This window comes from Anas acuta, chromosome 4 (genome assembly GCF_963932015.1).
Source record: "Anas acuta chromosome 4, bAnaAcu1.1, whole genome shotgun sequence".
Classification (NCBI taxonomy): Eukaryota; Metazoa; Chordata; class Aves; order Anseriformes; family Anatidae; genus Anas; species Anas acuta.
In genome coordinates this window covers 43,498,056-43,515,052 of record NC_088982.1, presented here as the reverse complement: position 1 = coordinate 43,515,052, position 16,997 = coordinate 43,498,056, and the positions used below count along the sequence as shown (strand labels likewise).

Here is a 16,997-nt window from a genome sequence, read left to right as displayed (position 1 = left end):
TGAGTGAAGAATTCATTTGCATGTCAAAATAACTGCAAGTTTATTGTTCTGGAGTACCCTTGACTGGCTTTTATTGCAATCATATGCACCAACCTGTGTATCTAGGTAGATGCTGAGTCACTTCATATGAAGTTGTAAGAGAAGAGCCAGTCCAAAAGCTTATCCTGCTCAATATCTTGCCTCTATGAATAGCCAGTAGGAGGAGTCTAGTGAAAGCAGAAAAGAAAGAGGGCATATAAAGCATCGTCTTTCCCTTCAGATAACTTCCCAGGTCTGGCAACGAGAAGTTTAAAGACTTTATGAACTGGAAAAATAATTGATGCAGTCATGTTTAATGGCCACTGATGGACTGGTGGTCTAATTGTCTTTGTTCTTTTTAACCTATTTGTGTTTGTTCTGCATTGCTCCCTGAGGCAATGAATCTAACAACTTAATTATGTGGGAAGGTATAATTTTCTTTGTTTTGTAACTAGGGTAATTCTGGCTTTTTTTTTTTTTTTTTTTCTTCTTTTTAATCTGTCATATGAAGTTTTGCTTGCTTGCAGCTCTAGTAAATGATGTAACTTCAGGCTACATTAATGAGAATAGGAAGCATTCTTCAGAACATGCTTTATATTATCATCTTCCTTGATTACTTACTTCCTACAAATTTTCAAGTGTCATAATTATTTGAGATTCCTGTATTCAGAATAAGAGATTGGAATTATAAGTACGAGCATAACGACTTGCTGAGAACCTTAGCTAAATGGAACACTAATAGAGAGATCGGCCCCTCGACAAGGTCACCAGAGACATATGTTGCCCTTAGTGGCTGGAAAAGAAGGCACCATAGTTATATAAATTTTTCTGATTTCATGTTCTTGATGTCAAAATCATTAAAGTACAGTCACTAACATTAGTAACTATTGCATAGTTTTGATATTGCACATACAAAAAGTGTTTAATCATAGGATTTCTTAGTTCACTAAGAAACCACATGAAAGTCAAGTAGCTGCTTGTGTTGAAGTTCTCAAAAACTGAGTGTAATGAGTGACTAAGATGTGATTTACAATAAGATTTTCTTATACTAAGGTATAAGAAAGTAGATCAATTTAGAAATGGAGCAAAAGATTACCTATTTTCTAAGTGTTCACTGTCGCAGAAGATAAAAGTTCTGTCAAGTTCCATCCATATGACTACAGCAAAGCTTTGATATCCAAATTTATAGTTCCCCCCTCTTAACCTGATCTTTCTTGTAGGATTTGGGTATCTGCTGTGAAACCAGTGCATTTGGGGCCAGATTGATAAAGATTGTTATTCTCCTTCACAGAATCACAGAATTGTAGGGGTTTAAAAGGACCTCAAGAGATCATTGGGTCCTTGATAGGTTATTTTTTTTTTTCATGCTTTTAAATCTTTCCCAGAGCAACTCAAGGATCTGTTCAATAGATCAGTGCAGGGAGTTCAAACAGTTCAGCAGATGATTGTGTTGTAGCTTTCTTTTGGATACTGTTCTTTAATGAATTTGAATTAGATATGGATTAAAGGTAAGGCATCCTGTAAAGATGAGAGCATTGCAGGATATAATTTTCAAGAAAGCTGTACTCAGTTTTTTGAAAGCAAGGGTGGTAGCAATGAGTGAGAATAGCTTCAGAGGGGGACATGGCTCTTCTCACACACAAAAATGCAGAGGGAAGACTAGTGATTTACATTAAATGAGTTTGTTTCCAGATATTTCCCAGCTGATGTAAGTTAATAAAGTTGGGGTGTAATTAAACACTTGCATCTGGTCTTTATATCTCTGGGAGGAAGAAGTTTTATCAGACGATCAGGAAGGCCCACTGACAATATTACAGATACTGGCTACTTCTGGGAGTTAATTATGTGCTGCTAATACCAGCAGTAACTAAACAAGCAGTTCTCTAAAAATGCAGAGGTGGTTAGATTGCAATAGTGTTCAGCACTCGACATATTTGTGACAATGAGAAGACTAACACTGGAACACTGAATGCATTTCAGATATCTGTATATTAAAATATGCTGATAAAGTGGGCAGGGCACAAAAAAATATTACTGCTGGAAGAAATGCCTTAAAATGAAAGATTTGAAGAGCTCAATTTCCTTTGTTTATTAAAAGTTTAATTTCAATCCATAAGTACTTTTATATACAGAAAATATTGGGAAAGTAGAGACTTTGATATGTCAATGAGAGGCATAAAAAGATTTCTTTTGTAAACACACTAGTAAATTCATAGCCAAACTGAAGCACATATTGTTAAGAAAGAGGATGTCAATTGCCAAAAGAAAAAAGTTCCAAGAAAAAATTGTAGATTGTTCATGTACTCAAGAGTCAGATGCCTTTTTGGAAAGCAGGTCGGCCAAATACAGCTGGTGTTATAATCAAGTATAAACAGTTGGGCTCAAAATCATGTAATGGAAAGGAATTTAATGGCTTGTCATACAAACACAAGACTAGATGAGATGACCTAATAGTCCCTCTTTGCTTAAAACCCAATGAATATATGAAAAATATCAGTAATGAAAACCAGATATTCATCTTGAAAATAAAATAAATGAAAAAATCAACATACTTGGCAAGGATGCTACAAAATATAATTTAACCATACAGACAATTGCATTCACAGGAATCCAAATACCTGGTTTGATCTGGATTGAAAAAAAATGTAAGAAATCAGAAAGAAAAAAACATTTTTTTTCCCTTTTCCTCCCCTTTTATCTTTTTTCAGTGTCTTTTTTTTTCTTTCTTTTTCTTTCTTTTTTCTTTTTTATTTTTTCTTCCATGGGTGCTGGACCCATGCCTAGTAGCTCATTGATTTGTCAAAGTCAGTGTCATTATATGTATTCTTATAGGGAGATGTCACGTGTTTTCTTAGTACGGTTTCCATACTGCTTAAGCTCAAAGGCCAGTTTCAGTATCTAGTATCTTGGGCATCAGCAAGCCCAGAAAACTTTCTGCCGTTCAAAGGTAGCTCTCTTCTTCTGTGGATAACCATCTTGTGTTTAGTGATAGATACAATCCTGATGATTTGACTGTGATTTTTGTCACTTATGTTTCTGTTGTCTGATTAATGTCATATTCTATTATGCAAATACAAAATTAACATGAAAAGGTAAAGCTGAAACAATCAGTAAATCTCTAAAGTAGAAGTGTGAGCAGGTTGTGTGGAAGACTGGCTTAGTTTGCTGGGCCGATTCTAAGCTCATCAGTATTGAGAACTAAAACACGCATAGGAGATGTATGCAATAAGAGATACAAATGTGTGTCGTGAGATAACCAGTGAAAGAAGAGCCATTGATCCTAACTTCTCAAAAGAAGAACTAATAGAAAGTTAGAAATAACAGGAACAAAAAAAGGGTGAGTAGAGGGGAGGTGTTAAGTAGAATATATAATAAGATGTCATAAAATAAATGGACAGAAATCATTGAGCGTGTTTGAAAGTACAAATAACATGAAAATTGGGAAGACAGAGAGTGTGCAACACTAAGTTTGGTACTGTGACAGTGCTGTCATAACTTGTGACTACTGTGAGGAAGGCTAGGATATTTTTCAGGTCTTACTGTGGTAATAAATTCTAAGGAATTAACTTCTAAAATGTATCTGAGAAAGAGAGAACAGTTCATAGTTCTGTGGCATAAGATAAAAAGCTATTTTTGACATGTGAGTAATTCAGTTAATGAAAAAGAGGTGAAATATGAAAAATAATTGGCTAAGAAGTGATTTTTTTCAATTTAAATATAAATTTTAAAAATATACATTTTCATTAATTTTTAAATCTTCCTAATTGGCCAACGTAGACTTAGTTTCTGGATCTCACTACTTTTCCAAAGTCATAGGCACTTGCACAGACTTCCTGATTTCTAGTAGTAATGGTTAAGATTGCTGTCTTCACCAAAAGAAGTAACCATGAAGATGAAACTAACGTACCTTGACTACTTGTTTGAAGTAATTAAATGCAATTTATTGCCATATTTTCCACTCTAGTCTTTCATGGATTTTGAATATTAATAAGTCAAAAACTCTGCCTAGTATTATATGGATAGGAGACAGTAAAAATGTCTATGCTTGTTCTAATAAGAGAAGCCTTAGTAACAAAAGGCAGCGTGTATGAACCTGGTATGTCTGTTTTTTTGGAGTAACGCTATTTAAAAATGAAAACTTATTAAATAGGAAATAAAAGCTCTTTGTTTGTCTTCTGATATATGTAACTATAAATAAAGATAACGTAATTCTTTTCTTATAAGCCTTTGATCTGCTTATGTTTGGCCATTAGCAATTTTCCAAAATGAACATATTGCTCTTTTAGAAGTGTATGTATAATTGAACATCTGTGAGAGTCCAGGAGAGATTCTGCCCTATTTAGAGGAGCGCCTTTGTTAGGGTGGTTTGATGCTGCAACAAGGCCTCTTCTGAAAACAGAGGCAAGATGTGCCAATGTTCCAGTAAGCTTGACACAAAATAAGATTAAGGACAAACAAATATAACCATACACCATAGTTTCTGGACATATTTAACATCAGTAGATGGTAAGAGTCAGTGTGTTTTCTGAGTTGTTTTTCAACAAATCATTCATCTTTGTTCCATCTCAAAGAGAGAAAAAAATCTTGGTCCAAAGTCTGAGGCTTACTATGTTTAGCACCTGGTTAAAATGTGAGGTTACTTATTTTAAGCTGCTGCTAGATTTGAGAGCACTTAAAAATTAATGGCAAATGAGTATGTTTTATAAATGGCTTGTAGTTGTCATGTTGGTAACACTGGTTGCTGTAACAGCCACTTCAGATCAAAACCAAGGTGATCACGCCTTTGGAAAAGAGAAAACAAAAACTCCCATAGCCCAGGTTTTCCTCCAGATTGAGCCATTTCTGAAATGAACTCTAACTTGAGAATGATATGCATTGGTCTTTTTTTTCGATACAGTTTGATAGCAGCCATAAGTGACTTCATTTTTGTGTCTTGACTTCTGTAATGTCATCCATTGTTTTTGCTTATTGGATTTTTTCTCTCTCTGTTTTATTTTCCCCATCTAAATTAGTCTTTAATTGGTGAACAGATGCCTATTTTTGCTCTCCGAAAAGTGGTGCTGCAAAGAAAATACAATCTGGAATTTCTGGACATGAAGGCTTTTAGCTTGTCTTTCCTCAATGGTCTGAGGCAAAGAGAAACCATGTTGAGCAAATTTCTGGTCTCACAGTTACATCTAGTATAGCGTAGTTTGGATTTACTCTTCTCCCTTGCCATTTACCACCAGGGGAGGGAATCCAGTATGTAATCAGGATTCCCTGATAATTTGGAAATAAGAAATAATTACAAAATTTCAATCAAATCTTTTTCTAAATGAAAAGTCAGGGGTATTTGAATATTCCTCATACGTGTTTTATTCTGTAGCTCAGGCATAGTTAACTGTTTACAGTGCAGCATAACACACTACAATCACCTCATCCTTAAAAGCAGTTGTCAGAAAAATATGGGCCTGCCTGGTAGAATGTATTAGCCCAATACATTGTCTCCATTTTATTATGAAGCTGCTGGGGAAGCTGTGATATACAGCACTGTCATTACAGATCTATTGTTAGAAGGGTCCTACAGTCTTCTGTGTGCTGCCATTAATTTATAGCAGTAAACAATATGTAGCCCTCCAACTGCAGCAAAGCAGAATCTTTTAATGAGGTGGATGTTATTACCACAATAAATCAGTGCATTCGTGTAATGTATAATTCAATGTGTGTATTCCCACTGTAACTTCTCTGAGTAAGCTGATAGTGTATCATTGTCAGTGCACAGCTCCATGGTTCTTTTTTTCTCCCTAAGCTTTCTTTCATTTGGGGACTTTTTTTATTTGCTTGCAAATAAATGTGACATGTCTTGATAGTTGTCCTGTTGCAGGCTTCAGAAACCAACTGTAACAATAACAGCTAAAATCAATACTGTGGATTCTGGCTATATGGATCTCTGCATGATTCCTTTTTTTTTGTTTTTGTTTTTGAAAAGGGAATGAAATCAATTCTAATTGGGTTTAGCTTTATATTCAAGGAGTGTAATTCTATAACTATTGATTTGGGCTATACTCATTTGGAGAGTAATAAAAATAGGGGCAGATAAAGAGAATGCATAAAATGTTACAGAACCATAGAGTGCAACGATGTTTCTATTTTTAATTCATATAATTTGTCTACCGATGACCTTCTTTCTTCTTTTTTTCCCTCAAGCATAGCCGAGTCTTTAGGGAAAATCAGTACAGATGGAGATTCCAAAATGGTTCTTGCAACAAAAAGACTTCTTGGAGTCAGTTTCATTCTTCCCTGGAATAAATTTGCTAAATCAGATAAAAATCCTTTTATACAGGAACCACTTCTTTCAGAGGGTTATATTTCAAATTAGTGAACTGCAAAAATAGTAATTAACCTAAGATGTTTTCTTCATCCTACTGCAATGTGAAAGCCGGTCTAAGTAAAAAATGTAAGATAAGATCTTAGGTCATTCATAGATATAATCTATCCTAGAACAGAAACTACTTTGAAGCTTGTATGCCAAATTTCATATAAGCTGCAAAGAAGTAGATATTTGAATAATAATAATCCGAATAGCAGACGTAGTTTTTCACTTGAACTGTGCTTGAATTAATATTGATTATTGATTTATTTTGGTTATTGATTGCAACTTTTCTTCATATACTTTTCTTTTAAAGTTTCTCCTTACCTTGTAGTGTATTCTTAAGTATAGTTATTCTTGCAAAACAGAAATAAGAAAATAATTTTGCATATTTATTCTTAAGTTATACACGAGTGCTTTTATTTTCTGTTCAGATGGGCATAATTTACATTAATGATATACAAACAGTGTGCTCTCTATGTATACAAAATAGTACCGTGTATATTTTGCACATATATGTGAAGGTATTGTAGAACTCTCACAGCCTTATACATGAGGAACAGCTAAATTCACTGTTGGGATTCCCAGTGATGAATGTGAAGTATACTCATTTTTCCAAATCCTTTATGTCAAAGTCTGCTGAGGAAATGCATGGCTATGGATTCCAAAGCATCATATTTCTTGCATTTAAGATTTGCATTTAATAATTCCATGTTCATCTATTTGTTAGTCTTTGTTCAGTACTTACTTATGGTGGTGAAAGTGTGATATACTTTTTGAATCACACATATATTTTTTGTTTCTTTTATATTCCTGTTTTTATGTAGATATTCAGCTATTTTATTTGCCTATTGCAAAATTTCAGGTTTTATTCATTAAATAGAACTTGTCTTGAGATAGTAAATAGAAAGCATACAATCAGCAGTAATATCAAAGTTCTGTGTGCACTGTTAATATTCTTCCACTCTAACACTCTTTACTTTTTCCTCCTAAAATATCCAAAGATGTTTTTGGTTGTTGTCCTTAACATTTGCTTAATAGTGTGTGTGTGTCCCTTCCCTCCCCACAACACACACACAACCAAGCACACAAGTTAACAACTCTGTCCAAGTTATTCCACTGTCAAATGGGTTTTAGTGATTGAGTTGAATCAGTAGAAATAGAAAATATGCCTTTATGGATGTAAAAGATACTTTTTTGCTGCTAACATAATCTGGCATCTGCATTTGCAAAACACCACATCTAGTATTTTCCATGCATGCTGATAATCCTGGTTACAAAAAAGAGCACGAGGAATATGATGTGCTGTTATCTTTATTTACTTATGTATTTATTTTTATAAACCTTGTAGCCTATTGGAGCTTTGAACCCAAAGAGAGCGGCATTCTTTGCTGAGAGATATGAATCATGGGAAGATGATCAGGTTCCAAAGTTTCACTATGGCACACATTATTCAACTGCAAGTTTTGCACTCACGTGGTTATTAAGAATCGTAAGTACTTCTTTTATTTTTTTTCTCCATTAAGTTATAATAAAAGCAAAAAGAAAAAAAAAGCTAAAAACTAAACTTAAACTAACTTTTGAAATAAAATCCAATGGCATAGGAGAATACTGAAATTTTTGAATAATTGTAATCAATACCTGATTTTGTTTTTCAGGGATAAATGTATTCCAAAGTTGACCAGAAGGTTTTAATTTTATGGTACATACTTTTCAAATCAGTAAAGTTTTTCCTGCTTAAAAAATAATGTTTAGTATACAATCTTAAACTACTTTCAACATGGTCAACTTTCCTTCCTTACATATTTTCTGATTGGGCCATAGAATCTTAGAATCATTAAGGTTGGATATATTGTACTTTTTTGTTCCATAATGAATGTATTTAATTTTTACCTCCTAATGAGATTAAATTAGTTGTTTTCTGATGCAAATAATTTTTTAAAAAATATTTTGCATTTTACATGGACATAACTTTTGAGATGCTGTATATTGATAATATATTGGTTAAACAATGCATTTTTCCATAAAATTGAAAGGTGATTTATCTCCTAGAAAGTAATTTCTTTGGGAAAGCATTAGCAGTACATCATTAATTAAAGCTTGTTCAAATGGTACAAGCATACATAAATCCTTGAAGTAATTTATAGCACTTAGCTAATTTCAAGCAATTATCCACTAATATGTGCTTAAGTGTTCTTTAACTTAGAGGGGCTTTTAAACCTCTCAAACATTTTTCTTTTCTAAATAATAAATTACGTATTAAGCAATAACAATTATAAAGCTATTGATATTGAATATTATCCTTTGTATTAATAGATTACCTTGAGCAAAATAAAATGTATACATTACATGCTTCTTTAAAAAAAATCTAAGGTAAAAATATTGAGCTTTTTCATGTTTTTTAAAGCAATTTGTGTCGCAGTTGATTGTAGCTCTAGCCTGTAAATATTTATTTCAGTTGTATTTGCTTTATTTTATCTTTATATGTGTGAGGAGTAGGAATTGGGAATTAAAAATATTTTTTGAACAAATAAACATCATTTTGTATTTCTCATTCTTGGATAATAGAATGAACCTTTTGCAATTAATCATGTGTCTGCCAGAAGAATAGCATCATTAATAACCTAACCAAAAAAGAATAATAAATGTCCTGACATTTCTACAGAAGTACATTGTTATTTTTAACTATTTTAAAAAATATTTTAGGAACCCTTTACAACACTGTTCCTAAATCTGCAAGGTGGAAAGTTTGATCATGCAGATAGAACATTTTCATCTATTTCAAGAGCATGGCGCAACAGTCAGCGTGACACTTCTGATATCAAGGTAAAAACTTTCCTGAAGTCTGTTACATTTTATACTGCATCTCCATTTGTTGTAGCTATGATTGTAGGACCACAACTTATTGCAAAATGGAAGGGAAAGGATTGGGAGCGATCCTATCATTTTGGAAAAGATGAAAGAGAAATGACACATAGTTGTTTCCACAGAGATTTTATCTTGAGTAGAGAAACAAAGGGCTACAGAAAGCCAGTGACTGAAGATACTAAGATGAAACATAGAATTTAGCATCATATTGAAGCTATCCTAATAGGGGCACTGGGCCTGGGAACTTGTGAATGAATAAGAAGTAGTTGGTAATAGAAGATAAATTAATCTGGTAATTAGTCATTGTGTGGAAGGAGACCTAGAATTAGGTGGGTCAAGAAGCTAAGACAGGAGCACATGGAAATTCCAAGGGCAGTAGTTTAGATAGGGTAACTATTGAAGTTAAAGAATGAGGTAAACAGATTCTGGGATCTGAGGAATATTTTGAACTGGGGAGGAGAACGAAAAAGAAAAGCTTGCTGACAGTGGTGGGAAAGTTTTAGTGACCTCAAATCCCATGAAAAAAAATGTTTTTGTTTTTTTTTTTTAAAAGTTCTGTTTACACAGGATGGAAAGGTATAACATGAATGAAATCAGGCTGACTAAAGAAAGGCATGCAACTAGCAAGAGACCTAAGTAACATGACATCATTCTATAGCTATAGTAGTGAGGAGACAATTAAAGAAAGGGTTTATCTGCTGCTTAGTGAAATGAGAAAATTGTCAACTGATCATGCTGAAAAACTAATGTCTTTCTTCCATCTGTTACTCCCCACCAAAAAAATAATCAACTGTAGCAGTTCCTAGCAGAATTAATACCACAGGTAAAAAGATGCAATGTCTGTATCAAAATGAGAAACAGTAGTTTAGAAAATAAAACCACATGAGTTATTTTCAAATGGACTGGTCATTATGAGCTTCTCTATCTTGTACATACAATGCCAGCAGGCAGAAGTTCAGATGTAAATATGGTTTCTCTGAGAAATGGAGAAGAAAAAAGGTAGCAGTGGTGGATAAATGAAGAATCCAGTTTTTAAAAAAGAAAAAACAGCCAAGAAATTATGAAGTGAGTTTAAGTACAAGTCAGTGAAAAATATTTAATCAAATAATCTGGCTGTGTTTAGTACCAGGAAGATAACAAGGAGATGAGCAAATGAAGCACATATCTATCAAGAAGAAATTATGTCAAAGCAATCACAACTCCTCATGAGAAAGCTAACAGATATCACAAGCAGAGAAGCAGCAGCAGATAATCTTAGTCTTAGCTGAAATACTACATCCATAGTTGGGGCCTAGTTGGAGAGAATACAGACTAGAACAATGATGACAAAGTAAGGTCTTGAAAATAAAGTGCAATGAAAGATCGACTAGCTATGCTTGCTTTTCTTATTAAGAAGAGAAGATTGGGGAGGAACTTAAGATTCTTCTACAACGTAGTGACTGTGGCAAGAAAGAAGGGAAAAATCTCTGTTGCCCATGCGGAATAGAATAGAATAGAATAGAATAGAATAGAATAGAATAGAATAGAATAGAATAGAATAGAATAGAATAGCTCAGTTGGAAGGGGCTTTCAAAGTCTTCATCTTGTCCAACTGCTTGACCACTTCAGGGCTAATCAAAATTTAAAGCGTATTATTGAGGGTGTTATCCAAATGCTATCTGAACTCTTGACAGGTATGGGGTGCCAACCACCTTTCTAGAAAGCCCATTCCAGTGTTTGGCCATGCTCACAGTGAATAAATTTTTTCCTAATGTCCAGTCTGAACCTCCCTTAGTGCAGCTTTGTGCCATTCCCGTGCTTCCTGTCGTCAGTTACTAGGGAGAAGAGACCAGCACCTCCCTCCCCGCTTCCACTCCTCAGGAAGGGAACTTAGTTCAAAATGGACTTATATATCCAGGAGATTTAGATGAGATGTAAAAGCATCCTTTCTAACAGAACTAATAGATAGATGGCAATTAGGGAGAGCTTTTCAGAAATGCTTAGGTATCTTTGGAAAATTATGTATGTGCAAGTTTGTGCAGCCTTAAGAGTCATCTGTACTGTTACAGATGGCCCCTTGAAGTCTCTTTTAGCTTTCTGAGTTTGGGAATTGCCAAGAATTACATTATACTACTGTGAAAACTATGAGTGAAAATTTACGTTGACTAGAGGAGTCTGTTCATGAGACTGGATGAGCAGCCAGGAAGTGGGATGCAATAGGATTTCCATAAGACAAGTTGAATGAGTTAGAAAAGAAAAAGTCTGAAGATGCATGGAATCATCTTTGTTGGAAATATGTGTACTGCCAATACTTCACTACAGCTGTGAAAAACAATTTTCCTGATACTCGTTGTTCAGATCCACCTGGGAAGTGTTTGTGAAATGCATGGCTGAAGTGTCCCATATAGCTTTGCAAGTTTTCTACATGCAGAATTGCAATGTATTAGCTTACTACTGCTGTATGTTTTGCACTGCTGTTTTCTTTTGTCAAGAGTATGTGCAATCAGAGCAGTAACTTCCATAGGAGAAGATCTGTAGCCTGTTAGAATGTTTGTTCAGTAAAAAGTCATTCTTTGATTGTCTTGCAGTGTGTGTATGCGTGAACCCATGCATATACTTGGGAAGAAGGCAGGAGGGAGACAGGGAGGGAGTTAAATGAACATGAATCCCTTTGTTTTTGGTCTCTGGTAGAGGAAGTGAAAGGTTGCACATGTTTGTTTACTTTTTCTTTAGAGTTCCTTTCCCACTTACTTTACAGCCAACATATATTATGAAACATGACTTCGATAAGTTTTAGACTTACTCCCTGTAATCCTGGAGTATCATTCTCTGTAATCATTTTATGGCAGTACTTTCACATGGTCTGTCCTGAAAGGTCTGAGAGTACAGCATTTGTTGCCAGCTTAGTGTACAATATTGTAGTGATGCAAATGCTGTTTTCTAATTCAAGGTTGAGCTCTGAAATGATTTCCTTATAATTCTTGACAAGAAAGTTTCTTTCTGCAGCAGTAGAGTCAAAAGGATGGTCTCTCTAAAACTAAAGGAAGGAAAGGAAGCCTGCAGCGACTGCTGTCATCAGTAGAATTCCTAACATTTCTAAGTTGTACATGAATAAAGAAATTGTGTATAGAAAAGCTGTTTAGCTGTGTATAGAAAAACTGGCAAGAACGAGTGTGGCCTACTGAAAGTACTTGCAATCTGCAAGCATTAATATATTAATGATTATTCAAAAGTCTTTGAAATCTAGTTTATTCATTCTTTTCCCATTCTTTTCTAAAATCAGCTTTTTCTTCTACTGTCTAACTTTGGTCCAAGATTTTGTCCAAAACAATGTACAATTTTCCTTTCAGCGCTGTGTGTGGAAGAATGTATTCTGTGAGCACAGCTCATGCCTGTCTGTGAAGACTATCTAATTGCGTGCAAAATTAAGATTTTATCTCATGTTATTTTTAACAAAATGAGGCACTTGAGGGAGTCTTTACTTTTTTCATAGTTTTTTTTTTTAATGAAAGATATTTGCTTGGTCTCTTATCTGAGACATCATGTATTACGATACGATCATTAAATGTTTTTATAACTATATCTTCTCTATATCACTTATAGTCCAATATTAACTGAATGTAATTGGCATATTGGAAAAAAGGTTTAGAAAATGACTAAATAATTTTATTTTTCTTTTACCATAAGCTCTCTAGGTTTCTGTTGATACTTCTACAACTGATGAAAGCCTAGCAGTTTAATGCATTGATTTGTAGAAATGCAAAGGATTTGTGAAGCCACATTTAAGACCTTGAAATTGGCAGGCCAAAGTACATGCTATTGTACGGAGGATGGGTGGGGGAGTGGCAAAAAGGAAAGACATGGGTTTATTACTGTTTCAGCTGAAAAAATCTTGAATATTTAGAACCACTGAGCTGGTACCTTAAAAAAATTATTTCTCCTTCCTTCTTGTATGATGAGAATGAATGTAAGTTCCTGATGCTTTCTGTTTTAAGATTATTGTTAATCCTAGTTGGAGACATCATATACTACAAGGAGGACTAACATGAGCTGTCTGTGGAAGCAACTCTTGTCTGGTATTACACTTCCACAGAAAAAGCCAGAGCACATGTGTGGTCACATCCAATCTTTGTCAAGACCCTGTGAAAGCCTTGGATTGATGATCAAAGCAAGAAACTAATGCTGCACTATAGTATAACCTTTCACTGAACCATTCAAATTTTGATTTCAAGAGGTGATATGTTGCATAAAATTTAATTTCCTACTATCCATTTATTTAAGCAATTCAAATTAAAAGTTCTTTGGAAGTTTTCTAGTGTCTTACTACTACTCTTGTCATTGTTAATTACTAATTAGCTTAGCACTGATGCCTCTACAATATTAATCATGTGTTAACTTAAAAGTTAAATCTTAAATTTAACTTAAATGTTCTGCACTGAAGAATATTAAATGTATTTAAATTCTGTGAAAGTATCGTTTAGTACCTTTTAAGTAATGGACAGGCATCCTTAATTCATTTAGTTTCTTCTTGACTTATGTTGTTAGTGTAAACAATCCTGGTTAGTTATGTTAATGTTGTATAAAACGCAAAAACAGATAGCCTGGCAGTGTTTGATTGCAAACCAATTCAGTATGGGGCTTGTATTAAGTTCCAGAATACTGAAGATAAGCCTGTCTGCCCGTTTTTCTGTTACTGTTTTTCTTTGTTTAATGTGTAGATTTGTACATATTTGTTCAGAAGTAGTTGTTACTTCTGGTTTGGTAGCAAACCCATAGCGTTAAATTGATTTGTCATTATAATTACTACAATATACTTGCTATCTTTGTTGCTCTTTGCATGTATTTTCTCTTTTCTAAGCATAGTATTTGCCATTTTCTTTCCATGCAATACATAGATTTTGTGAAGATAGGTTGAAATTCTCATCCTGTCCACCAAACAGCTTGTTGCCTTCGTAGTGTCATCTGGAATTTTATTACTGCACCTTCTATGCCAGATCATTAATGGGATTATTGACTGGTATTAGAAGCAGGGCAGACCCCATTACCATGTCTTCCCAGTTTGACAGTGAGCTATTGATAACTGCTCTTGGAATATGGATTTTCAGCCCTGGTACTCCCACATTATTGTAACCTAATCTCATCTCAGTTTCTCTACTTTGCTTCTAAGAAAGTCATAGGAGATTGAGACAGTCTCAGAGGTTTTTCTCCAAAGTGAAGCAACGTCATGTTGGCAACTCATATTTATTGAAACAGGCTGCCAAACATATGCATGCCTAAGACACCCTGTAACCTGATAAGCTTTTTACATATGCTTTGCATTGTTTTATACTTCTCCATCTAATAGATGGGCTTTCAGAAGTTACGAGGAGTAAAGTTGCTGCCAAACTGGCAACATTACTTTAGCATAAGATAGATTTCATGTCATATTAGTAGCAAGGTAAATGATGTCCAAGAGCAATTACTAGAAAAATTCAGAAGTAGAAACATAGTGATTCAGATTTTTCACAGTAAACTGTATGCCTGGTGTAGCAAAACCTTTTATGATGTAGACCTTTGGTTTTCGTTGGTGCTTTCCTGTAAAGTTGTGCCAAGATGCATAACAGGAAAATATTTCTCTAATTAAAAAAGTAAAAAAAATAATCTGTCAAATCTGTGCATGGTAGTCTGTGGATATAGCAGTAGTTAAAAATGTAGACATCTGGGTTTACGGATCAGAAAGTTCCATCTGATAACTGTGGTCTACTTCTTTTATACCCAGCCATAATTGTACTGAAAACAAAACAAATACTTTGAGTATCTGCTTCAGTCTTTTTCTGGAGCTGTTGAAATAACCTTCAAGTAAGGTATGGATAAATGTGCTGAAGTCCAGAGGAGAATGACCAGAGGTCAAGAAAATGGGACAGTGATATAAAGATAAAGGTTTTAGGTTGATTACTCTGGAGAAAAGAGGAATGAGGGGAGAAGTGTGAAGTGCTTTTCAGTGCCAGGTCTGATGCTTTTATCCTGGTGGGGATTTTGGCTGGTGGGTGCAGTGGCACTTTGTTTCTGCTGAACACTTCTTGTTCCAGTGGGCTGCCCTGCCAGACATGGTGCTGGATCGTGGGCAGTGGGCTTAGTGCAGGAGGGGAAAAATGGTCAGAAAGTGCTGCTGGGGATGGATCTTTTTGTCCATCAGGTAAAAGCCGTTCTTTCACATTGACACATGTAAAAAAGGGAAACTGCAATTTATATTCAATCTGAATAGGACAGGAAGTGAGCTCCAGCTGCAGTAAAAGCAGACCAGATGTTAGGAAGACCTTCTAGTGGTTGGGATAGATGAAGACTAGAAATTCATAGAAAACCCAAGACTAAGGATTTTAAGAACAAGTCAGAGAAACATCTTTCAATAATACCTAATTTTATCTGCCTGAGGTGGACAAAATGACCTCTCAAGGTTTCATCCAGACCTTGTTATGATTCAGTATAGTCCTTTTTTTTCTCCTCAGTAATTTAAAGAAATTAGAGGAAAGGAATACAGTAATACATACAACTTTTTTTTTTTTTTCCTCTTTCTTGGTCAAATTAATCTGAACTACATGTTTTTCATAGTATATAAGTATGGTCATCAAATACCATTGCATATTTTTATATATAGCATCAGTAACAAGTAAAATAATTTTATCTACATATAATTCATATATTGACTAACAGGATCTAAAGTGTATTGAAGATGCTCTTTTTATGCAATAAACGGTTGAATTCATCTACTTCTTGATTGATAATGAATAAAGTACTAATTGAAATTGTTATATATTTCATTATATATATATATATCATTAAATACTGAATGAACACCTGGATTTGTATAATTCTTTTGGGTAAATTGTAAGTTGCTGAAAATTTTAATAATTTACTTATACTAGGAAATATTTAAAATATTTCTTGGAACCTTAACAGGATGATTAGACATTGAAAAAAATAATTTCTTCATTATCATTCATTCAATTTAGAAATTGAATTGAAACTTGCTGAATTATTTTCTTTAAAAATGGGAGTATTTCAGGCAATGACAAGGGAATGTTTTAGTTAAACAAGAAATAACACACATATAGCAGATGGAGGAAGACCTACAGGTACACAGAAACTGTGTTTTCCTGCTACCATGATAATGATTATATTGAAATGTGATGAAAAAATGAAATTTTGAATATAATGTAGTATGTTGGTATGCATTTTTGAATGCTGTTTAAGTACTCTAACAGAGGAAATAGCGTGTGGCAGTATGAATAAGAACCTAGACTTCTAATATGCATTTTTATTATTCTGTTTGACAGGTTATATATAGGCTTAATATTGCTTAATATGATTGTCAAATAATTTAGTTTGAAAATCTGATATCTTATAAATGTTTTAATATGGTTAGGGAATCTATCTCACTGATTCTAGACACCTTTGCAGATCATATAACTCTGCTTCTAAGCACATCAGTCTATTACTTTCCAAACAAAAATAAAAGAATGAAATAATATTTCATTACATTTAAGAGCCAAAGTATCTTGCATAGATTTAGTATGCTTAGTGGCAAACATGAAAATCAATTACCAGTGTTAAACTGATATTACTTGTTTGTAAAAAAAATACCTTTTTAGTGAAGTTTCCTTAGGAATTGTGTTTTCTATGTGGTAGAGAAATTTTTTAAGACAGTATTTTAATTACATGCATAATTTTATGATTGTTTTAATACAAATTCTGAAATAGAAGATTTAATCTTCACAGTTTTTTTTTAAAACAAAACAAAGCAACA

At 34.0% G+C, this 16,997-nt stretch overlaps 1 protein-coding gene across 3 annotated transcripts in view; it reads left to right on the top strand.

Annotated features, from left to right (window-relative positions):
• Positions 1-16,997, top strand: part of LRBA (LPS responsive beige-like anchor protein) — a 391,035-nt gene that overhangs the window by 271,982 nt on the left and 102,056 nt on the right. For all 3 annotated transcript variants that reach the window (XM_068680931.1, XM_068680932.1, XM_068680930.1), the window contains exons 45-46: positions 7,719-7,859; positions 9,074-9,193. In XM_068680931.1, coding sequence (XP_068537032.1) covers positions 7,719-7,859; positions 9,074-9,193 — 261 coding nt within the window. The remainder of the gene's footprint in view (positions 1-7,718; positions 7,860-9,073; positions 9,194-16,997) is intronic.